This window comes from Phocoena sinus, chromosome 10 (assembly GCF_008692025.1).
Source record: "Phocoena sinus isolate mPhoSin1 chromosome 10, mPhoSin1.pri, whole genome shotgun sequence".
Taxonomy (NCBI): Eukaryota; Metazoa; Chordata; class Mammalia; order Artiodactyla; family Phocoenidae; genus Phocoena; species Phocoena sinus.
In genome coordinates, this window is record NC_045772.1 from 67,062,096 (window position 1) to 67,087,841 (window position 25,746).

Sequence of the window (25,746 nt, forward strand, 5' to 3'; positions counted from 1 at the left end):
TACAAAATGAACTTTAATTTTAACTTTTCTATGCCATTTTATCTTGTTACTTCCCTACGAATGAAGAAGCACATGGGCCATTAGTTCACTGTTTATTTCTAAACATTCTGATGTATTTTCTAAATGATTGTATTTTAGTTTTGGGAATTAAAGTTCCTTTGCATTTAAAGTTACTGATCTGAGAAAAGGTCCACCACCAAAATGACTCACTGCAAAAAAACTCATGATAAAAAATGTTTGGTAACAATAAAAAAGAACTAGGCATATGAAGGAATAAGACAATATTCAATAACCAAGAAAAAAGGGGCACAGGATTTTCAAATAATAAAGATATCAGAGTGGAATTTTAAATGATCATGGAAAATAAACAAAGAAATAGAAGATAAAATCGAAAAGTTTGGCATGTAAGTAGAAACTATAAGAAATAGCTAAATAGAAATTCTAGAACTGAAAATAAGAACTCAATGGACAGATTTAACAAAGAATTAGATTCAACTTAAGGAAGAATTAGTGATTGGAAGAGACGGCAGAAAAAAATACCAAGTTAGAAGCATAAGGAGACAAAAGGATGAACAGAATAAAAGCATTCAAGACACATACAGTGAAAAGTTCTAACATAAAATTAATTGTAGTTCCTGAGGAAAGATAGAAAGAATGGGCAAAAACAATATTTGAAAAGACAGGGTAGAGAATTTTCTAAATCAACTGAAAGATGCCACACCATAGATTTAAGAAGCACTCCAAACTCCAAGAAAAGATAAATAAAATGTGTAGGAGCATGATAATAAAATTCCTGAAAAGCAAAGACAAAAATCTTAAATGCAAAGATGGAAAAAGGGACAGATAACCTTGAAAAAGACAATTAAAATTACAGGAAACTTTGTAAAAGAAATAATGGAAGCCAGAGGACAATGGGATATTTTCAAAGTGATGGAAGAAAATATCTGCCAAAGTAGAATCTTTACACAGTGAAATTGCTCTTCAAGAATAAAACTGAAAGGGCTTCCCTGGTGGTGCAGTGGTTGGGAGTCCGCCTGCCGGTGTGGGGGACGCGGGTTTGTGCCCCGGTCCGGGAGGATCCCACATGCCGCGGAGCGGCTGGGCCCGTGGGCCATGGCCGCTGGGCCTGCGTGTCTGGAGCCTGTGCTCCGCGACGGGAGAGGCTGCAGCGGTGGGAGGCCCACGTGCCACAAAAAAAAAAAAAAAAAAGAATAAAACTGAAATAAAGACATTTTCTGACAAATGAAAACTGAGAAAAATATCTGCAAACCTGCACTGGGAAAAAAAAATGCATGAAAAGGTAGATGTGATTTAAATCAAAATAAATGCTGAATAAATAAAATACTAAAAAAAAGTCTTATGGGTAAAAATATATATAAAATTAAAATCTATGAAAAATGCTTGGAAGAAAATTTTGCTCAGGCCGTAACGGTACTGCAGCAGTCATCTCATCATAAACCAATATATATAAAACAATTGTTTTCACAGACTGGGCAAGAGTAATGCAAAACCGTAATCACTGAAACATGGGAAGCAAATGAGGTGAGCTCAGTGACTGCCCCATATCTTTACATAAACACTCTTTCTAGACGACGATACAGAGACAATAAACCCGAGAGGTCATAGCAATTACTAAACTGAGAAGACATTATTTATATATATATATATATATATATATATATATATGTATGTATATTCTCTCTCTATATATATATATGTATATACACCCAGCTAATTCAGGTCCAAAAAAGACCATACCTTAGGAATAAAGATAAACTAGTCCTGTATTCATCATAACAAAACTTAAAAACAACTATCCATATATTAGTTAAAAGCATGCCAGAAAAATGTGCAACATTCTTGGAAGACACCAAAAAACAGACACTAAATAATGTAACAGTCCCAATACCTATATCTAATAAAAAATTACTAGATGTACAAAGGAAGTGGGAAACATGACTCATAACTAAGGCAAAACTCAGTTTCAACAAAAAAAGACCCAGAAACAATAAAAATAGTGAAACTAGCAGACAAGAACATTAAAACAACTATTATTAAATATGTTGAAGGACTTAAAGGAAAATATGAACATAACTAAGATGAATGTGGGACAATATAAAAGAGAATCAAATGGAATTTCTAGAGCTGAAAAACATAATATCTGAAATAAAAAAATATGACTAGATGGGCTTAATTGGAAAAGAGAAAATAAAGACATAACAATAGAAACTATTCACAATGAAGTACACAGAAAACAAAAAGGTCTAAAAACAATGAACAGAGCCACAGTAGCCTGCAGAACAGTTCCAGAAAAGCAGGAGGGGAAACAAAAAATTTTTGAAGAAATAACTGACAAAAACTTCCCAAATTTCATGAAAAATACCAAACGAAGAAGCTAAATAAACCTCAAGCAAAACAAAACTAACTAATAAATATAAAAACCACACAAGGCACATTAAAAAAATCAATGACAAAGAGAACACCTTAAAAGCAGTCAGATAAAACATATCACAAAAGGAAGAACAATAAGAATGAAACTAACTTATTGTCAGTAATAATGCAAACAACACAAAAATGAAATGTTACCTTTAAAATGCTCATAAAGTATAAATGGTCTGAATGCATTGATGAAAAGGAAGAAATTGTACACTGAAAGGTGCACTGAAGGAAGCAGAAGAAAGCCTCAACTATAAGCCATCTATAAGAAACACTATGTATAAAACTACAGATGAAAAGCACAGTGACAGAAAAAGATATATGATGAAAACATTAACCATAAAAATGCTGGTGTTGATAAATAATATCAGACAAGAGACTTCAGGATAAGGGAAATTACCAGAGGTCAGGGAGAATAATTCATAATGACAAATAAAATCATCAAGAAAATATAATAATCCTAAATGTACATGCCACTAATAATTGAGGTCAAAAACACATGAAGCAAAAACTGACAGAACTGATAGGGGATACAGACATTCATAATTATAGTTGATAATTCCAACACTCATCTCTCAAGAAATCATAGAACAATTATATAGAAAAGCATTAATGATACAGAAATCTTGAACAACACTGTCAATGATATCAATTTAACTGTTATCAACAAATATTATATCCAACAATAGTACAACAAACATTCTTTTCAAGCATGCATAAAACATTCACCAGAAAGACCATATGCTGAGCCATAAAACAAGTCTTGATAAGTTTAAAAAAGATTGAAGTCATATAGAATATGTTCTCTGACAAAAATGGAATAATGCACAACAAAAGTAGTATATAAATCAAAAAATAAGAAAACAGAGATGGAGTTGTTCTATTGTCCCTGCAATTATCTAAGAAGAGGTAAAAGTACTAACTTATTAAACTAGTAAGGATTAAAATATAATCTCTAATGAGAAAACAGAAAAAGTATATGTAAAAACTAAGTGGGAAGAAAACTGAATAATAAACAATACTCAGTCAAATCAATTCAAAAACGGTAAGAAAGGAGAAGGAAAGAAAACAAACCCGAACAGGCAGGACATATAGAAACCAATTCAGAGCATGGTAAATTTAAACATAACTGTATCAAAATTACACTTAATGTAAATGGAATAAATGCACTAATTTAAAAACAAAGTTTTGGGCTTCCCTGGTGGCGCAGTGGTTGAGAGTCCACCTGCCGATGCAGGGGACACGGGTTCGTGCCCTGGTCTGGGAAGATCCCACATGCCGCGGAGCGGCTGGACCTGTGAGCCGTGGCCGCTGAGCCTGCGCTCCGCAACGGGAGAGGCCACAACAGTGAGAGGCCCGCGTACCGCAAAAACAAAACAAAACAAAACAAACAAACAAAAAAACCCAAAGTTTTTCACACGGGAAAAAAAAAACTGAAATATATGTTATTTACAAAAAAAACATTTGCCTATAAGGATAAAAAAGACTGAAAATAAAATATGAACTATATAGGGCTTCCCTGGTGGTGCAGTGGTTGAGAGTCTGCCTGCCGATGCAGGGGACACGGGTTCGTGCCGCAGTCCGGGAAGATCCCACATGCCGCAGAGCAACTGGGCCCATGAGCCACGGCCGCTGAGCCTGTGCATCCGGAGACTGTGCTCCGCAATGGGAGAGGCCACAACAGTGAGAGGCCCCAACAGTGAGAGGCCCGCGTACCACAAAAAAAATAAATAAATAAAAATAAAAATATGAACTATATAAACACCAACCAAATGGAAGCTGATAGTTATATTGATATCAGACCAAAAAAAAAGGATAAAGGAGACTTAAAGGTAACAAGGACGCTTTATAATATGTTCAATTAACCAGAAAGATGTAACAACTATACCTGTGTGCACTAAATAGCCCATTCTCAAAATATAAAAACACAATTATTATAGAACTATAAGCTGAAAGAAACACATCCTCGATCAAACTGGGTGCTTTTAACATATCTCTCTTCATAAATGAAGAAATAAACAGCTGAAAAAGCCAGTGCTTGCGAACTGGTTCATCTGTACCGTTTTTCTAGATTCCACATATATGCGTTAATATGAGATATTTGTTTTTCTCTTTCTGACGTACTTCACTCTGTATGACAGTCAGTTTGCAATGCAGAAATAGAGACACAGATGTAGAGAACAAATGTATGGACACCAAGTGGGGAAAGTGGGGGAGGGGGGAAGGGAGATGAACTGGGAGATTGGGATTGACATATATACACTAATATGTATAAAATAGATAACTAATAAGAACCTGCTGTATAGCACAAGGAACTCTACTTCACTTCGCTGTACAGTAGGAACTAACACAACACTGTAAAACAACTATACCCAAAATAAAAAAAAAAACAAAGATCCAGTACTGACGTGGAACTATTAAGTATCATGATTAAATGTGTTGCTATAATTTGAAAAGATACATGAACCCCAGTGTTCACTGCAGCAGTATTTACGATAGCCAAGACATGAAAGCAACCTAAATGACCATCGACAGAGGAATGGATAAAGAAAATGTGGTACATATATATAATGTAATACTACTCAGCCATAAAAAAGAACGAAATAATGTCATTTGCAGCAACATGATGGACCTAGAGATAATACTAAGTGAAGTAAATCAGACAAAGAAAGATAAATATCATATGATGTCGCTTATATGTGGTATCTAAAAAAAAACGGTACAAACAAACTTATTTACAAAACAGAAAGAGTCACAGATGTAGAAAACAAGCTTATGGTTACCAAAATCAAAAGCGGGGGGGAGGGGTATAAATTAGGAGATTAGGATTAACATATACACACTATTATATATAAAATAGGTAACTAAAAAGGACCTACTGAATAGCACAGAGAACTCTACTCAATATTCTGTAATAACCTATATGGGAAAAAAATCTAAAAAAGAATGGATATATGTATATGTATAAAAGATTCATTTTGCTGTATAGCTGAAACTAACAAAACATTGTATATCACCTATACTCCAATAAAAAATTTTTTAGAAAATGATTAACTGGGGCTTCCCTGGTGGCGCAGTGGTTGAGAGTCTGCCTGCTGGTGCAGGGGGCGCAGGTTCGTGCCCCGGTTCGGGAGGATCCCACGTGCCATGGAGCGGCTGGGCCCGTGGGCCATGGCCGCTGAGCATGCGCGTCCGGAGCCTGTGCTCCGCGGCGGGGGAGGCCACAGCAGTGAGAGGCCCACGTACCGCAAAAAAAAACCAAAAAAACAAAAACAAACAAAAAAATGATTAACTGTGTTGGCTTAACTGACATATATAGAAACTTACACCCAACAACTTCAGAATACAGGCATACCTTGAAGATATTGCAGATTCAGTTCCAGACCATTGCAATAAAATGAACATCGTAATAAAGTGAGTCAGCACAAATTTGGTTTCCCAGTACATATAAAAGTTATGTTTATACTACACTGTAGTCTATGAAGTGTGCAACAGCATTATGCCTAAAAAAACAGTGTACATACCTTGAATAGGAAATACTTTATTGCTAAAAAAATGGTAACCATCATCTGAACCTTCAGTGAGTCACAGTAGTAAAATCAAAGATGACTGATCACAGATGACCAAAACAAATATAATAATAATAAAATAATAATGAAAAAGTTTGAAATATTGAGAATTACCAAAATGGACACATAGACATGAAATGAGCAAATGCTGTTGGAAAAATGGCACTGATAAACTTGCTCATCGCAAGGTTGCCACAAACCTTAAAGTTGTAAAAATGTATCTGCAAAGCACAATAAAGTGAAGGGCAATAAAGCAAGATATGCCTGTATATGTTATTTTCAAATACACATGGAGTGCTTATAAAATCTGATCAATGCTAAGCTACCAAATAAAGGGTGAAAACATTTCAAAGGTTTAAAATTATACAGAGTATGTTTCTCTGAACATACTGAAATACAGTTAGATATTAAGAAAAGGAAACTAGAAAATTTTTCATGTTTTTAGAAATTAAGAAAATTCCCTTCTAAATAATCCATGTTTCAGAGAGAAAATCATAATGGAAATATGAAGATATTTTTAAATGAGTTATAAGAAAAACATGAAATATCAAAATTGGAAGTATAAAGTTAAATGTGTGCTTGGATGGAATTTTATGGCTTCAAATGTATATATTAGAAAAAATTTTTTAAAAATCAATAACTGTAAGCACCAGCTCAAGAAATTAGAAAAAGTGAAGAAACTTAAACCCAAAGAATACAGTATGAGAATAAAATATAAATAGCAGAAATTAATGAAAACAGAGGTGATCATCTATTCATCTTCAACATATTGGTGTCTTCTTGATTTCATGTGATTTAGTGACTATACTGACAAACACATTCCCCATTGTGATTGCATGTGTTACTTTAGTGTACTTTTTTGTGCATCTTACATTTTACTCACCAGTTTTCTGGAGTTACAGAAATTATCTGCTTAACTACAATCAAGAGACTTGGCTTTTAGTGGGTGGGGTAAGGACAGAATATAAAACTTTGGTGAGCTTGTAAAACTGGGAATTAAAAATGCAACTCCATATCATGGTGGGCAATTTGAAGGTTTACTACCCTAAGAAAGGGAGACAAAAGGGATTGACTGTCTCTGCGTGAGCTTTCAGTTAAAAACAATCCATGATATGTTCACCACTAGACTGCTCCACATCTCCCATGGATTTGTTTTTACCATCAGAGTAATCAGAAAAATCTCCAATAAAAAAATTAATATAAAGTCATTCTGATCAGTATTTCCTTTCAAGTGACTGGCAAAAGCAACACAGAAGTGAAGAAATACTCTCCAACCAATCTGTACAAAAATCCTACAGAAAGAAATTGCTGAAATTTATAAACCAACATTATAAAACACAAAGGAATAATCCACCAAGTCAGTATCAGCAGAATTAGAGTTGCAGGAGGCTTAGACATTAGCATTATCAGGTATGTGTATATGTACATATCTTTAAGCTTTCATTTATATTTTACATATAAAATATATGATATATTCATGTTTATATATCATATATTTAATATATAATTTAATTATATTAATAAAATGATATTTTAAATATATATTTTAAAAATTATAAAAGGAGATCAAAAAGGGAAAATTTGAAAAAATACAATGAGAATTTCTAGAAATTAAAACAGTCACTATAATAAAACTTAACAAACAAATCAAGTGGCATATTAGACACAGCTGAAGAGTGATTAAGTGAACTGAAAAAGAATCCTAAGGAAATTACCAGGACTGCTACTCATAGTCTGGGTATCCTTTGATTTACTGCTTTTATTACAGATTTATCATTCTCAGAAATCTATGTATGATAACTAAAAACTTTACTTCTGTTTATTAGCTATTCTAAACAATTTTTTACTCAAGTTAATCACAATTTGTATATAAAATAAGCAACCATTGACCCTTGGCCCTTGGCTACATGTAATTCAGTGGTTCAATATTTTACTTTACGTGAATTACCTTAACAAAATCTCTATCAGTCTTCTCCTTCCATTCTTCTCCAAATACAGTAGAAAAGGATCCTAAAGCTAAAAGAATAATAGCGTATTCAGTAAAATGAAATTATTTCTTTCACTTAGTTCCTTAATAGGTAGGTTTGGAAAAACAGTAAAACTACATTTTAGGATACCTTGTTCATTAAAAATTGTTTCATAATAAATGATAAAAAGTCATGATAATCTTTTGAAATACTGTTTTTTTAAATTATAGAATTTAAAGAAAGTTTATGTCACTACAATCTAAAAATACACAACTCACTTTCATAATAGTTATACAGACAATAAGAAAAAAATGAGGGTACTGTAATAGTTACTCTGCATTAGTTTTCATTTGTAGAAGAGAAACATATTAAAAAGTCAAATTGATGCTACTGCTATTAGATTGCCAAACTGTTATAACTTTAAATCTTCATAGTCATTTCAAAAAGAATTATGTAATTCATATTTGAAATATTAGTGGACAAGGCATTCTTTGGGAATAATTCCTACAATGAAATCTCCTTTAGGAAACATTCTCAGCTATAGCTTGTTTGTATTTCTTGATAAAGTTATCAAGAGCAAAGTCAAACCATCTATTTTCAAAAGCTTCTTAATAACACCCTGCCCCCTCCGGACAACAGAGGTTAAGGTATATAGCTACATATCGCTTTTCTCTCCTCTGCGTTGCTAACTCATTTTGTCAGTTACAGGACGAGACAGTAAAGTTGTATAATACAAATGTCTAACCTGTGACACAATAGGCATCTACCTTTAAAAATTAGGTAGGTACTTTCATCAACTACCTGTAATTATCTGTATTCTGTAATGAAAGCTATTGGTTTTCAAATGCAGAGAGAAAACTATGTATTGGCAATTTTTAACAGAAAAACTAGAATGTAATTCTTTAAAAAAACAAAAGTAAATCTCCTTAAATGGATGTGCTGTGACATGCATAACATATGGATATATTTTCTGTTGTAAAAGATTTAATGAATGTTTGCAGTCTTATCACGCCTTTAAGTATAGATCTAATATTTTTACTTAATATTGAGTTAAAGTTGTAAAGTACTTAGGTTAGAATAAGACTATTCATTGAAAAAGTACTAATAAGGGTGAGGAATGGAAACAGTTTAACATTATATTGATATTAGGATCATGGGGACATGATATAAAGAACAGATTTGAAGTTTTTAATAAATAAATTTAACTACAGTGACCTAAAGAAGAATTTCATAAAACATCAAATTTATATAGACGTAGCAACTGAATCAGAAAAATGAAGTCCACACCCTACTAAAAGAGACAAAATTTTGTTTGTCGTGAAGAAAACCTTATAAAGAAAAACTTCACTGGGAAAAAAATACTGAATGGAAATGTAAGATGGAAAAATTAAATTTTTGTCACATGGAATTTTTATTATACTTCTTCAAATACATATATGTATAAACATTACACACCTTCAAGGAAAGTGGTATCTACATTTTCTCTCAATTAAAATTCCATGCCCTAAAAAAATTCAAAACCTCTCAAGAGCCTTATGAAATATGCCCATAATCAAATATACCCTAATCTTCAAACTCAAAAGAATTATTTTCATAATGTAAAACCACTGTTTTAAGTATATACGGTCTTCATAAAGTCCCTATGTACTCTGGAACTCTAAACTTCTAACTGTTGAAATAAAAGAAACATCCGTTAAACAGCATTTGCTAAATTATTAATGTTTTAGATTGCTACTCTACATAATAATTTAGTCTGAGATAAACAAAAACGCTAAAAAATGCAAGAAGATAAACTGGGTATAAAGAATGTCATGCCTCAGTGCATCAAAGCTGGTAAGCTCACTTTTATCATATATACAAATGTAATTCTTATTCAATGATTAAATGGTAAGAATTCACTAAAATTATTCTGGTCTGAGAATATTTACTATTTTTAAAAACTTCATTTTAAGATTTCTAAAAAAATGTGAAACAATTTTAAACCATTCTATATTAAATGCTGAAAAATGTCTTTAAAAGATCAAAATGAAATATCAGGAAGCAAAGAAAATGAGAGTGAGATGAAAATCTACCAAATTTAGATCTTCAAAGTTACAATACAAACTGATAAGTGCTAATCTTTTTTCCTCCTCCAAGTAACCAAGAATAGTTTCTGGCAGGGTAAGAAACTCATTTTCACTTTTGTTTAATTTCAAAATGTCTTCATACAAAATAAGTACATGTCAAATTGTAAGGACTCCTACTTAGGAAATTCCCTGGTGGTCCAGTGGTTAGGACTCCGTGCTCTCACTGCCGAGGGACTGGTTCAATCCCTGGTCAGGGAACTAAGGGACTGGTTCAATCCCTGGTCAGGGAACTAAGATCCCACAAGCCGTGCGGCATGGCCAACAACAACAACAACAGCAACAACAACAACAACAAAGGAATCCTACTTAGATAATCCCAAATAAAAGTATGTTTGAAAATTATACTACTGACCCAAATTACAGAAAAATGAACTCATTTGCAAACACATCACTGTTTAAACATAAAAATACTCATGAACCTATGAAATATTACATGAAATTCTCAGACTATATCTACTGTTCTATATAGTTTCCTATATGATAATTTCAAAATATATCAATACCTTAATCCATTAATAGAATATACTTCTGACAAAAGAAGTTACATGGTATTGGGGTAGAAGGAGGGTTGAGAAGCAAGAAAAAATTTTATGTCAATAACATTCAGCTGACATAGAATATTTTAAAAAGAAAAACTATAGCAGGAAAAAATTTTAAAACATATTTTCTAAATCCCTATTAAACTAGGGATTGCTAGTTAAATTGCTCAATTAATGAATTGAGCAATTTGGTCTGAAAAGTAACCTAGATTTGAGATAATTATACAGAAAACAAAGAACGTGATTTATAAAAACCTACAAATAACAAATCCTACGAGTAAAAAAATATGAAATATTTGATCATTCTTATTTTGATTATTTATGCAGCAAATTTTCAAATTCATTGACCTAAATTGTTTAGTTAAAAATTATAACTACACACCAGCAGAAACAGACTTCAGAAAACAATTTCTTCCAGGTCCTATTTTTCGCTATCAGAATTTTGTATCAAACAATTTTCTCAAATCAACAAACCCACATTTACTATAAGAAAAATACAGCATTTTAATTTCAAAAGCTCTAGTGAGGCTTTTATTATTCAAATATATAAGGTTAAAAAAAATCCAAACATTCATTATTTTAAATAATACATTTAATATCGGGCTTCCCTGGTGGTGCAGTAGATGAGAATCTGCCTGCCAATGCAGGGAACATGGGTTCGAGCCCTGGTCTGGGAAGATCCCACATGCCGCGGAGCAACTAGCCCCGTGAGCCACAATTACTGAGCCTGCGCGTCTGGAGCCTGTGCTCCGCAACAAGAGAGGCTGCGATAGTGAGAGGCCCACGCACCACGATGAAGAGAGGCCCCCGCTTGCCACAACTAGAGAAAGCTCTCGCACAGAAACGAAGAGCCAACACAGTCATAAATTAATTAATTAAAATAATAATAATACATTTAATATAACAAAAGGAAATAAAGAATGCTAGTATATTGCCTAATAAAAAGTACTTTCCCCCTTAAAAGCCTTTAAAAAAAATCTATAACACCTTTAATACAATGATTATACAAAACATTAAGGCTAAAACTTACTGTCATCAAACACCCCGGCATTAGCAAGCAATAAAGTGATGATTTTAGGGTCTTTTTCAAGTTGCATGACATGTTTGCTTTCATTTGATAGGAGAGTGCATACATTAATAGCAAAGTCCACTTCATTTGGGAGTCCAGATAATAGTGAAAGCACCAATTTATTATAATCATTTGGCGAATTGAAGTCCATAGACAGCCCATAACTTTGACGCAGATAATCTAACAAAGACAAAAACGAAAACACTGTTAAGTATATCAAGGATTAGAAACCTTTTATGGTTAATATCTTCTGAATACAGGACAGAAGTTTGTTTTCTTTTATAAAATATAAACTGAGTAGAAGTTTAGAGTTCAACTTTCTAAACTTAAGTGAAAATTACATTCCTCAAAAAGTATTAAAACATAAAAAATGTACATATTCTGTTGGATATCACTGCGAAATTACTATTGTATTTTAATTTACCTTGTCTACATTTTTTATTCTTGTATTTCAAGGGACTTATTCCAATTTTTAAATACTATAAACCAGAAAGACTGGTTCCTTTCAAATTTTTAACAATATCATGTTTCTAAACACGCTGCCAACCTTCTTTACCCAATTTTGGGAGGATTATTACTTGTTTAGGTCAGATTTGTTGCCACATAATATGTAAAATTCATGCTTTTTAGTTCTACAGTTCTATGAGTTTTTGATAGTCTTTTAACCACAACCACAATGGAGATAGAGAGCATTTCTATCACCCCAAAGAAGTTTCTTTATGCTCCTTTGTAGTTGATCCTCTCTTCTATCCATAAACAACCACTGATCTACTTTATTTCAAAATGCCAATTAAACAGAATCACACAATATATATCTTTTTGTGCCTGATTTATTTCATTTAGCAAAATGCTTTTGAGGTTAGTATCCATTTTGATGTGTGTATCAATAGTTGGTTCCTTTTTACTGCCATAGTATGGCTGTAACATAATTTGTTTATCCATTCCCTAGTTGAAGGACATTTGGACTGTGTCCAGTTTTTGGCACTTCTGAATACAGTTGCTGTAAACATTCACATACAGGACTTTGTGCGGACATATTTCTTCATTTCTCTTGGATTGCTGGGTCATACAAAGTGTATGTTTAACTTTGCAAGAAACTGTGAAACTGTTTTCCAAAGTGGTGGTAACATTCTGTCTTTCCACCAGCGATGTATGAGAGAGTTCCTGGTGCTGTACATCCTTGTCGGCACTTAATACTGTCAGTTTAAAATATTCTGAATATGAGTCACTTATCTAATATTTATTTTGTAAATATTCTCTCCCAGATAGTGAATGGTTTACCTTTTCATTTTCTTAACAATGTCTTGAAAGAGAAGTTTTAATTCTGATGAAGTGTGATTTATAAATTTCTACCTCTACAGTTCATGCTTTTGTGTCCTAACAAATCTTTTCCTAACTAAGATTTTATGTAGGAGAATTAGAACATTTTTAGAACTTTGAAGGTAGAGAAGATGGGATTACAGAACACTAATATATTTTATACTCATAATATATACATATTAGAAAATGTTATATTTCTAGAAATACTGACTCTTAATTGGTGCAGTTTAGGCCTTGGCAGCTACGTCCTGAGACATATACCCCTAGTACATTTTTCACGTAAAGATCTAATTAGTTTAATGAGAAAAGGCAAGAAACAAGAGTTAGAAAACTGCTAGATGAAACATTTCAGAAAAATATGGATTTGAAAAAAAATCTTTTTAAAATGTCACTAAATGGAATGCAAGTAGGAATCTATTGTCACAACATGCCACAGAAGAAAATCATGTAAGAAATTTCTTCATTTCCCAATGTAGATATCTGAGACACCTCTTCAATTCTAAAATATTCTAGGAATTTCTCCAATAAGAAGTATCACAATACACTTATAAATGAATAAGACTCCGATTCTTTATAATATTTAAGGTTGAACAATAATATGTTGTTCATTTTTTATAATCTTGAAAAGTAAAATTTCTTATAAATAACATAAATATCTGGGGAAAATGTAACATAACTTCCGTGAATATAGGGATTTTGATATTTCTATACCGCACAGTGGAATTGATCATGAGATGCCAAGTCTCAGCAATAATTAAGTTTTTAGATTCCACAAAATTTTCATGCAAGTCTCTTCAACAGAAAACAAATTGGAACCTATATTCAACATCTGTCACAGTCTTCTTTATGTGCTTTCAATATGATCTTGGAATTGTTCTGTTTGCTACTGAAGAATAACAGATGCCATCATATACTCAATTCAATACATCCTTACGTGAATGACTTTGCCAAAAGTCATCTCCAATTAAAATAAGATGAATAAATATGATAATTATGAAAAGTCCTCTAATTATATGAGGCTTGGTAAAGATTCCTATGATAATATATGAGAAAATGCTTACAAGATTTTAAGAGCCTCCCTTCCCATCCCCAAGGAGGTATGATTAAATAGCTACAATGTTATAATGTGAATGGGATCGGAAATTTTCAACATTCTTAACTCAATGTTTATACAAACGCATCACTGCTGACAAACTAATTTAATCTGAGGTAATCTCTTTGTTTTCAGTTTAGAGGAAAGGGATAATTGTTCCTGGAGCGCTGTTTACATTAAAGATACTAGACAGTACATTCTTTCCATTGATACTGGCAGTGATTGCTGTAGTTCAAATGTCTATAAGAATATGGGACATGTAAAGGAAAAGTTTTGCTCAAATACAACTGATAAAACTAAAATAATACATCTTCCTGTATAATCTCTCCCAAATTTACGTAACAAAAATGCGAATGGATAGGGTGCTTGGTCTCCTTTGACGGAAATGATTGAACTGGATTAAATGATCACTAAAATCCTTACTAGCTCTAAAATTCTGCAATTCTATTAATTTCAATGAGTTGTCATGTACCAATTTTGCCTTTCATAATTCTTCTGCTAAAGATATTGCAAATAAATTAAAAATCTTTAATTTAGAAACTAATTAATTTTTTAATTTTAAAGTGTAAGAGAAGATGAACAAAAAGTCCTTAGTAATCTACACTACAATTCTGCAGAACTGACTGTATCCAAATCAATACCAAGGAAGAAAGAATAAAGACAGAAACAAAAAGATTAGGTATTTATGGCATGGAAAAGTATGAAAAACTATGCAAATAAAACGACCATATTTTGATGCCAATACTTACTAATTCAAAGCAAAATCTATGAATACTTTGGCCACTTCAAGTCACTGGGCAAAAGGCGTCAGTATCCTTAAAGGAAAATTTGGTCCCATGTTCTATCAATGTACAATATTCTATCATGACAATTATGAGTAGAATTGCACTTCATACTAAATGCCAATTTATTATATTACGTTTCAAAATACTGTTTTAGAATACCTTTTCTTAATATCAACAATATAAGCATCTCTAGATAAAATACATTTATCCAAATACATTAATCTAAACCTATAAGAAGAGTAAGGCTGTATAATCAAAGATGTACATACAAATCTTTTAAACATTCTTATTAAAATTTCCTAAAGCTCTTAATCTACCACCATGTAATTCTACTTTGGTGTTTATTTACACACACACAAACAGACACACACATATATACTGACAGCTATGAAGCTTACTATATTTCCTTAATGGCATTTGAAAAGAATCATCAGTGAAGGATTTGCTTTATATATTGATGGTCATGTTAATTTTTAGAACACTGTCATAATGTTGCTATGGCTCCTCCTAGAAAATAAAAAGCACCTTCAAATTCATAAATGCTGCCCTGCAACACTACCTCTTTTCAGTTTGAATTAGATATATTGTAGTCTGATGTTCCCCAGCAAGTCCTAGTTTTTTTTTCCTTTCATAAGTCCCCAATCCTGATTTTGTCAAACATGTTACATGTTACATAACTACTCAGATTCTCCTTAAAAAAAAAAAAGACAGACATATGATAGCATATCAGAAAGGAGTTATTGTAACACCAGGTCAAGAAATTGTCATTCCCTTAAAAATTGTGTAGCTCTATCAATGACTTTCATTAGGCTTCTGAAATACTAGAATTATCTTTTTTTTTTTGAAGTAAATCATGTTTAATTAGGGGAGAGGGACAAAAAAAAAAAAAAAACTGATCCAGAAAAAAATTTCATTTTAAACAAGATCTAATGTAGAAATGGAGAAGATGGAATAGACATCAAACTCTATTTAAGCTACAAGAATGGACAGTTCTGCTGTTGATGAAATATAGGAACAACATAGTTACAAGATGGTCTTAAAGGTCTTTAGTACAAGGTCTCATTCAATGTAGGAATACCCTCTATAACATCCCTGAATTAGACAATGGTCATTAGCTCTTTTTAAAAACAGGAAGCATATCACCTAACAAGTCACCCCATTTTATTTAATCAGCTTAAGCTATTAGTAAGATCTTCTACGTAGTGACTTAAAATGTTCCCTTTTAACAGTAGTTCTTGAGGTAATAACTTCTCATTAAAGATAAAGCTAGATTTGGTTTGCACTCACCACTGCCACCACCCCTCCCAAGCCCCAACTATACAAAAGCATCAGATGAAAACCTCTTCTAACGGAGATCACAGATTCTAGGAGATTCTGTTTCCTCAGCTGACTGGGGAAGAAACAGAGTCAAATTCAACATGAAAGAAACTGAAAATAGATAATGGAAAATTTAAATCAGTGATACTGGCACAAACAAGGGAGCTTAAAACTAAGGATTACCTAAGAGATTGGTATTAGTACCAATGAAGAATAATAAAGATCTAGATAACTGTATATTTTATAAAGAACATACCCTTGAAAAAGATGTATCTCCTCTTTTTCAGGCCAAATGTTAGTGATTAAAGAAAAGAGATGCTTACCTCTTCAGAGCTCTCTTCCTAAGTATCACTGTCTCAACCCCCCGAGCCACAAACAACGGAACTCCCATCTATTCTGTCTCAAGAACCTCTTTATTAGACTCTCAACCTGATTATTTCCAACTTGAGTCCTGTTCTTTTCAGCTGCAGATTCCTCTATAACCATTACAAGAATGACATGAATGAAAAGAATCTTAAATCCCTGGTACCATAGCAGGAAAATAGTTGAATAGTAAGAAACATTTCTGAGAAATTCCCGTGCTGGGAATTGCAGGAATTGTAGAAAATCTAGATGCTATGAGTACTCCTCTGGCTTCCCTAATCCTAACAGGACCTTCCTCTCCTCATTTTAGTAACTATTCAGGTTAAACTAATCTTTAGACGAAGAAATAATTTTAAAACTTCACTTGAAAATACAGATATATTTGTAACGCTAAATTCCTGCAACTAAAAATCTTGTATGTAGGCTATGACAGAAAGGGACCTCATACCAATTAGTTCAATTCAATTCATTGGACGATGTCTATTTTCCTAATTCAAAACTGTGGAACTATGCCTTGTTCATTTCCAGTGATATTTACCTGACACACTGTGTTGCTGGTAATTGTAGGAAGATGGAATTGCACCAATAGGAAGCTGTGGTTTGGGATTGCCTGGTGGTACCTCATCATCATCCTCCCCAAAATGATGAACTTTCTCGTACTTTTCTAGGTAACTGAAATAGAAAAACAGTACAGCAGAGATTTAAAATAGATTTACGTCTTGTTTTTTAACTCCCACCACATATATCTGGTTTCCTTTTCTAGAGGCCCTAAATTTAAAATAATAATAATAACAAGATACCACAAACCTCACATTAGTGGGCAGTCACTTCAGCAGTAATACTGAAGACAAACTCACTGTAATGGTTCTAAAAGTGTTTTAAAATTTTCAGAAAAGACCACACCACTGCTCAAATAAAAATGTAAACGTAAAGAATATCAAAGGACAACTACATGTAGATGAACAACAGTACATTTTATTTACTGATTAAAAAAAATTATACATGGTCACTGTAAAAACCACGTGAAGGGGCTTCCCTGGTGGCACAGTGGTTGAGAATCTGCCTGCCAATGCAGGGGACACAGGTTTAAGCCCTGATCCTGGAAGATCCCACATGCTGCGGAGCAACTAAGCCCGTGCACCACAACTATTGAGCCTGTGCTCTAGAACCCGTGAGCCACAACTAGTGAGCCCGCGTGCCGCAACTACTGAAGCCCACGCACCTAGAGCCTGAGCTCGGCAACAAGAGAAGCCACCGCAATGAGAAGCCCGCACACTGCAACGAAGAGTAGGCCCCGCTCGCCACAACTAGAGAAAGCCCGTGTGCAGTAACGAAGACCCAACACAGACAAAAATAAATAAATAAATTTATTTTAAAAAACGTGAAAATGAGAAGATGCTCTGGCCTCCACATCTCACTCATCACAGATAACTACAGGTTCAAGTGTTTTCTGTATATTTTCTATGCATGTTTTTATCTAACAACATATTTTAGAGATCTGAGCATGTCAATACACACAGTACCACCTCAGTCTTTTTTTTTTTTTCCTTTTAAACTTTATTTATTTGGCTGTGCTGGGTCTTAGTTGCGGCATGCAAGATCTGGTTCCCCACCAGGGATCAAATCCGGGCCCCCTGCATTGGGAGTGCGGAGTCTTAACCACTGGATCACCAGGGAAGTCCCTACATGAGTCTTTTTTAATGGCTGTATAATATACGGTCCTATTGATACATCATAATTTAACAAGATCTCTAGTGCTGTAACTAGCTATGTTCAGTTTTGCTTTTTGCTATTACAAGTCATGTAGCAATAAGATTAATCTCACCACTTGTTTACTTTTCTCTCAATAGACACTGGAAAGGGTATTATCAACTTTAAACAGCAATACAGCCAAATTCTCACCCAAAACTGATGTGCCCAATACATTTTGATCAATTTATAAGATAGTTCCTGTATTCCCCACTGGATCACCGTTACAGGGTATGGTCAGTCTTCTTAAAATTAACTAGAATTAAATTCCCAAATTTACAATAAGATTCCCACAAGAAAGATTTTTAAATAGGGAAACAATTGATCAAATCCATGTCAAACACAACACTGTAACTAATGAACTTGTTACTACACTTCATAAGAACTTAAGCTGATTAATACCAGAGTAAAGTTCTAAATGTGATCATTTTATAGATCAATCATTCTATCATTCCTGATCCAGGCAGGTACTAAGTCCAACAGTCACTCTTTTAAAAGTCCTGCAGAGGGAGGGCCTAAAGATGGTGGAGGCGTAAGACGTGGAGATCACCTTCCTCCCCACAAATACATCAAAAATACATCTACATGTGGAACAGCTCCTACAGAACACCTACTGAATGCAGGCAGAAGACCTCAGACTTCCCAAAAGGAAAGAAAATCCCCATGTACCTGAGTAGTGCAAAAGAGAAAAGAAAAAATCAGAGACAAAAGAATAGGGACGGACCTGCACCTCGGGGAGGGAGCTGCGAAAGAGGAAGTTTCCACACACTAGGAAGCCCCTTCACTGGTGGAGATGGGGGGGTGGGTGGGAGGGAAGATTTCAAGCCACAGAGGAGAGTGCAGCAACGGGGTGCAGAGGGCAAATTGGAGAGTTTCCTGCACAGATGATCGATGCTGGCCAGCACTCACCAGCCCCAGAGGCTTGTCTGCTCACCCACCGGGGCAGGTGGAGGCTGGGAGCTGAGGCTCCAGCTTCAGAGGTCAGACCCCAGGGAGAGGACTGGGGTAGGCTGCGTGAACACAGCCTGAAGGGGGCTAGTGTGCCACAGCTAGCAGGAAGGGAGCCCAGGAAAAAGTCTGGAACTGCCTAAGAGGCAAGAGACCATTGTTTCGGGGTGCACAAGAAGAGGGGATTCACAGCACCACCTAAACGAGCTCCAGAGACAGCACGAGCTGTGGCTATCAGCGCGGACACCAGAGACGGGCATGAGACACTAAGGCTGCTGCTGCCACCACCAAGAACCTGTGTGCAAGCAAAGGTCACTATCCACACCCCCCTTCCGGGGAGCCTGTGCAGCCCGCCACTGCCAGGGTCCCGTGATCCAAGGACAACTTCCCCGGGAGAACACACGGTGAGCCTCAGGCTGGTGCAACGTCACGCCAGCCTCTGCTGCCTCAGGCTAGCCCCGCATTCCATACCCTTCCCGCCCCCGGGCCTGAGTGAGCCAGAGCCCCCGAATCAGCTGCTCCTTTAACCCCACCCTGTCTGAGCAAAGAACAGACGTCCTCAGGTGACCTACACGCAAAGGCGGGGACAAATCCAAAGCTGAACCTCAGGAGCTGTGTGAACAAAGAAGAGAAAGGGAAATCTCTCCCAGCAGGCTCAGGAGCAGCGGATTAAAGCTCCACAATCAACATGATGTACCCTGCATCTGTGGAATACCTGAATAACAACGAATCATCCCAAGACAGTGGACTTTGGGAGCAAATGTAGACTTGGGGTTTGCTTTCTGCATCTAATCTGTTTCTGGTTTTATCTTTATCTTAATTTAGTATTTAGACCTTATTATCACTGGTAGATTTGTTGATTGATTTCATTGCTCTCTTCTTTCTCTCTTTTTCTTTTTTTTTTATTTTTAATAATATTTTTTAAATTTTATTTTAATAACTTTTATTTTCTTTTTTTCTTTCTTTCTTTTTTTTCTCCCTTTCTTCCGATCTGTGTGGCTGACATGGCCTTGGTGCTCCAGCCAGGTGTCAGGCCTGAGCCTGCAAGGTAGGAGAGCCGAGTTCAGGACATTGGACTACCAGAGACCTCCCGGCCCAATGTAATATCAAAGGGTGAAAGATCTTCCAGAGATCTCCATCTCAACACTAAGAACCAGCTCCACTCAACTGCCAGCAAGCTATAGTGCTGGACACCCTATGCCAAACAACTAGCAAGATAGGAATACAACCCCACCCATTAGCAGAGAGGCTGCCTAAAATCAAAATAAGTTCACAGACATAGGTTCACAGACACTGCAAAACACACCACCAGACGGGGTCGTGCCCACCAGAAAGATAGGATGCAGCCTCTTCCACCAGAACACAGGCAACAGTCCCCTCCACCAGGGAGCCTACACAGCCCACTGAATCAACCTTAGCCACTGGGGGCAGACACCAAAAACAACGGGAACTATGAACCTGCAGCCGACGAAAAGGAGACCCCAAACAGAATAAGTTAAGCAAAATGAGAAGACAGAGAAACACACAGCAGATGAAGGAGCAAGGTAAAACCCACCAGACCAAACAAATGAAGAGGAAATAGGCAGTATACCTGAAAAAGATTTCAGAATAATGACAGTAAAGATGATCCAAAATCTTGGAAACAGAATGGAGAAAATACAAGAAATGTTTAACAAGGACCTAGAAGAAATAAAGGGTGAACTAAACAGTGATGAACAACACAATAAATGAAATTAAAAATTCACTAGAGGGAATCAAAAGCAGAATAACTGAGGCAGAAGAACGGATAAGTGACCTGGAAGATAAAATAGTGGAAATAACTACCACAGAGCAGAATAAAGAAAAAAGATGAGAAGAATTGAGGACAGTCTTAGAGGCCTCTGGGACAACATTAAATGCACGAACATTCGAATTATAGGGGTCCCAGAAGAAGAAGAGAAAAAGGGACTGAGAAAATATTGGAAGAGATTATAGTTGAAAACTTCCCTAATATAGGAAAGGAAATAGTCAATCAAGCCCAGGAAGGGCAGAGAGTCCCATACAGGATAAATCCAAGGAGAAACATGCCAAGACACATATTAATCAAACTATCAAAAATTAAATACAAAGAACATATATTAAAAGAAGTAAGGGAAAAACAACAAATAACACACAAGGGAATCCCCATGAGGTTAAGAGCTGATCTTTCAGCAGAAACTCTTCAAGCCAGAAGGGACTGGCAGGACATATTTAAAGTGATGAAACGGAAAAACCTACAACCAAGATTACTCTACCCAGAAAGGATCTCATTCAGATTCAACATAGAAATTAAAACCTTTACAGAAAGGAAAAGCTAAGAGAATTCAGCACCACCAAACCAGCTTTACAACAAATGCTAAAGGAACTTCTCTAGGCAGGAAACACAAGAGAAGGAAAAGACCTACAAAAACAAACCCAAAACAATTAAGAAAATGGTAATAGGAACATACATATTGATAACTACCTTAAATGTAAATGGATTAAATGCTCCCAGCAAAAGACACAGACTGGCTGAATGGATACAAAAACAAGATCCGTATATATGCTGTCTGCAAGAGACCCACTTCAGACCTAGGGACACATACAGACTGAAAGTGAGGCGATGGAAAAAGATATTCCGTGCAAATGGAAATCAAAAGAAAGCTGGAGTAGCAATTCTCGTATCAGACAAAATAGGCTTTAAAACAAAGACTATTACAAGAGACAAAGAAGGACACTACATAATGATCAAGGGATTAATGCAAGAAGACATAACAACTGTAAATATTTATGCACCCAACATAGGAGCACCTCAATACCTAAGGCAAATGCTAACAGCCATAAAGGGGGAAACTGAGAGTAACACAATCATACTAGGGGACTTTAACACCCCACTTTCACCAATGGACAGATCACCCAAAGTGAAAATAAATAAGGAAACACAAGCTTTAAATGAAACATTAAACAAGATGGACTTAACCTATATTCATAGGACACTCCATCCAAAAACAACAGAATATACTTTCTTCTCAAGTGCTCATGGAACATTTTCCAGGATAGATCATATCTTGGATCACAAATCAAGCCTTGGTAAATTAAGAAAACTGACATCGTATCAAGTATCTGTTCCGACCACAACGCTATGAGACTAGATAGCAATTACAGGAAAATACCTGTGAAAGAGACAAACACATGGTGACTAAACAATACACCACTAAATAACCAAGAGATCACTGAAGAATTCAAAGAGAAAATCAAAAAATACCTAGAAACAAATGACAATGAAAACAAGACAACCCAAAACCTATGGGATGCAGCAAAAGATGGTCTAAGAGGGAAATTTATAACAATACTATCCTACCTCAAGAAAAAAGAAACATCTCAAACAAACAAAAAAATAAATAAACAACCTTACACCTAAAGCAAATACAGAAAGAAGAACAAAAAAACCCCAAAGTTAGCAGAAGGAAAGAATCATAAAGGTGAGATCAGAAAAAGAAATGAAGGAAACGATAGCAAAGATCAATAAAATTAAAAGATGGTTTTTTGAGAAGATAAACAAAATTGATAAACCATGGGACAGACTCATCAAGAAAAAAAGGGAGAAGATTCAAATCAATAGAATTAAAAATGAAAAGTGAGAAGTAACAACTGACACTGCAGAAACAGAAAGGATTATGAGAGATTACTACAAGTAACTCTAGGCCAATAAAATGGACAACCGGGAAGAAATGGGCGAATTCTTAGAAAAGCACAACCTTCCGAGACTGAACCAGGAAGAAAAAGAAAATATAAACAGACCAATCACAAGCACTGACATTGAAACTGTGATTAAAATTCTTCCAACAAACAAAAGCCCAGGACCAGATGGCTTCACAGGTGAATTCTATCAAACATTTAGAGAAGAGCTAAGAGCTATCCTTCTCAAACTCTTCCAAAATATAGCAGAGGGAGGAACACTCCCAAACTCATTCTGTGAGGCCACCATCACCCTGATACCAAAAGCAGACAAAGACGTCACAAAAAAAGAAAACTACAGGCCAATATCACTGATGAATATAGACACAAAAATCCTCAACAAAATACTAGCAAACAAAATCCAACAGCACATTAAAAGGATCATACACCATCATCAACTGGGATTTACCCCAGGAATGCAAGGATTCTTCAAAATACGCAACTCAATCGACGTGATAACCCATAATAACAAATTGAAGGAGAAAAACCATATGATCATCTCAATAGATGCAGAAAAAGCTTTTGACAAAATTCAATACCCATTTATGATAAAAACCCTCCAGAAAGTAGGCATAGAGGGAACTTACCTCAACATAATAAAGGCCATATATGACAAACCCAGAGCCAACATCATTCTCAATGGTGAAAAACTGAAACCGTTTCCACTAAGATCAGGGACAAGACAAGGTTGCCCACTGTCACCACTACTAATCAATATTGTTTTGGAAGTTTTAGCCACAGCAATCAGAGAAGAAAAAGAAATAAAAGGAATCCTAATCGGAAAAGAAGAAGTAAAACTGTCACTGTTTGTAGATGACACAATACTATACATAGAGAATCCTAAAGATGCTACCAGAAAACTACTAAAGCTAATCAATGAATTGGAAGAGTAGCAGAATAAAAAATTAATGCACAGAATCTCTTGCATTCCTATACACTAATGATGAAAATTCTGAAAGAGAAATTAAGGAAACACTCCCATTTACCGCTGCAACAAAAAGAATAAAATACCTAGGAATAAATCTACCTAAGGAGACAAAAGACCTGTATGCACAAAACTATAAGACACTGATGACAGAAATTAAAGATGATACAAACAGATGGAGAGATACATCCTGTTCCTGGATCAGAAGAATCAATATTTTGAAAATGAATATACTACCCAAAGCAATCTGCAGATTCAGTGCGATCCCTATCAAACTACCAATGGCATTTTTCACAGATCTAGAATAAAAAATTTCACAATCTGTATGGAAACACAACAGACCCCAAATAGCCAAAGCAATCTTGAGAAAGAAAAACGGAGCTTGAGGAATCAGGCTCCTGGAATTCAGACTATACTACAAAGCTACAGTAATCAAGACAGTATGATACTGGCACAAAAAGAGAAATATAGATCAATGGAACAGGATAGAAAGCCCAGAGATAAACCCACGCACATCTGGTCACCTTATCTTTGATAAAGGAGCCACGAATATAAAATGGAGAAAAGACAGCGTCTTCAATAAGTGGTGCTGGACAGCTACATGGAAAAGAATGAAATTAGAACACTCCCTAACACCATACACAAAAATAAACTCAAAATGGATTAAAGACCTAAATGTAAGGCCAGACACTATAAAACTCTTAGAGAAAAATATAGGCAGAACACTCTATGACATAAATCACCGCAAGATCCTTTTTGACCCACCTCCTAGAGTAATGAGAATAAAAACAAAAGTAAACAAATGGGACCTAATGAAACTTAAAAGCTTTTGCACAGCAAAGGAAACCACAAAGACAAAAAGACAACCTTCAGAATTGGGGAAAATATTTGCAAATGAAGCAACTGACAAAGGATTAATCTCCAAAATATGTAAGCAGCTCAATATCAAAAAATCAAACAACCCAATCCAAAAATGGGCAGAAGACCTAAATAGACATTTCTCCAAAGAAGATATACGGATTGCCAACAAACACATGAAAGGATGCTCAACATCACTAATCATTAGAGAAATGCAAATCAAAATCACAATGAGGTATCACCTCACACCGTTCAGAATGGCAATCATCAAAAAATCTACAAACAGTAAATACTGGAGAGGGTGTGGAGAAAAGGGAACCCTCTTGCACTGCTGGTGGGAATCTAAATTGATACAGCCACTATGGAGAACAGTATGGAGGTTCCTTAAAAAACTAAAAGTAGAACTACCATATGACCCAGCAATCCCACTACTGGGCATATACCCTGAGAAAACCATAATTCAAAAAGAGTCATGTACCACAGTGTTCACTGCAGCTCTACTTAGAATAGTCAGGACATGGAAGCAACCTAAGTGTCCATCAACAGGTGAATGGATAAAGAAGATGTGGCACATATATACAGTGGAATATTACTCAGCCATAAAAAGAAATGAAATTGAGTTATTTGTAGTGAGGTGGATGGACCTAGAGTCTGTCATACAGAGTGAAGTAAGTCAGAAAGAGAAAAACAAATACCGTATGTTAACACATATATATGGATCTAAAAAACAAAACAAAAGGTTCTGAAGAACCTAGGGGTCGGACAGGATTAAAGACATTGACGTAGAGAATGGACTTGAGGACACAGGGAGGGGGAAGGGTAAGCTGGGACGAAATGAGAGAGTGGCATGGATATATATACACTACTAAATATAAAATAGGCAGCTAGCGCGAAGCAGGTGCATAGCACATGGAGATGAGCTAGGTGCTTTGTGTCTACCTAGGGAG

At 35.2% G+C, this 25,746-nt stretch overlaps 1 protein-coding gene across 1 annotated transcript in view; it reads right to left on the reverse strand.

Annotated features, from left to right (window-relative positions):
- ARID2 (AT-rich interaction domain 2) overlaps nt 1-25,746 on the reverse strand; it is a 170,490-nt gene that overhangs the window by 65,208 nt on the left and 79,536 nt on the right. Inside the window, exons 4-6 of the mRNA XM_032645432.1 lie at nt 17,123-17,256; nt 11,668-11,886; nt 7,954-8,021 (exon numbers count right to left, since the gene is read on the reverse strand). Coding sequence (XP_032501323.1) covers nt 7,954-8,021; nt 11,668-11,886; nt 17,123-17,256 — 421 coding nt within the window. The remainder of the gene's footprint in view (nt 1-7,953; nt 8,022-11,667; nt 11,887-17,122; nt 17,257-25,746) is intronic.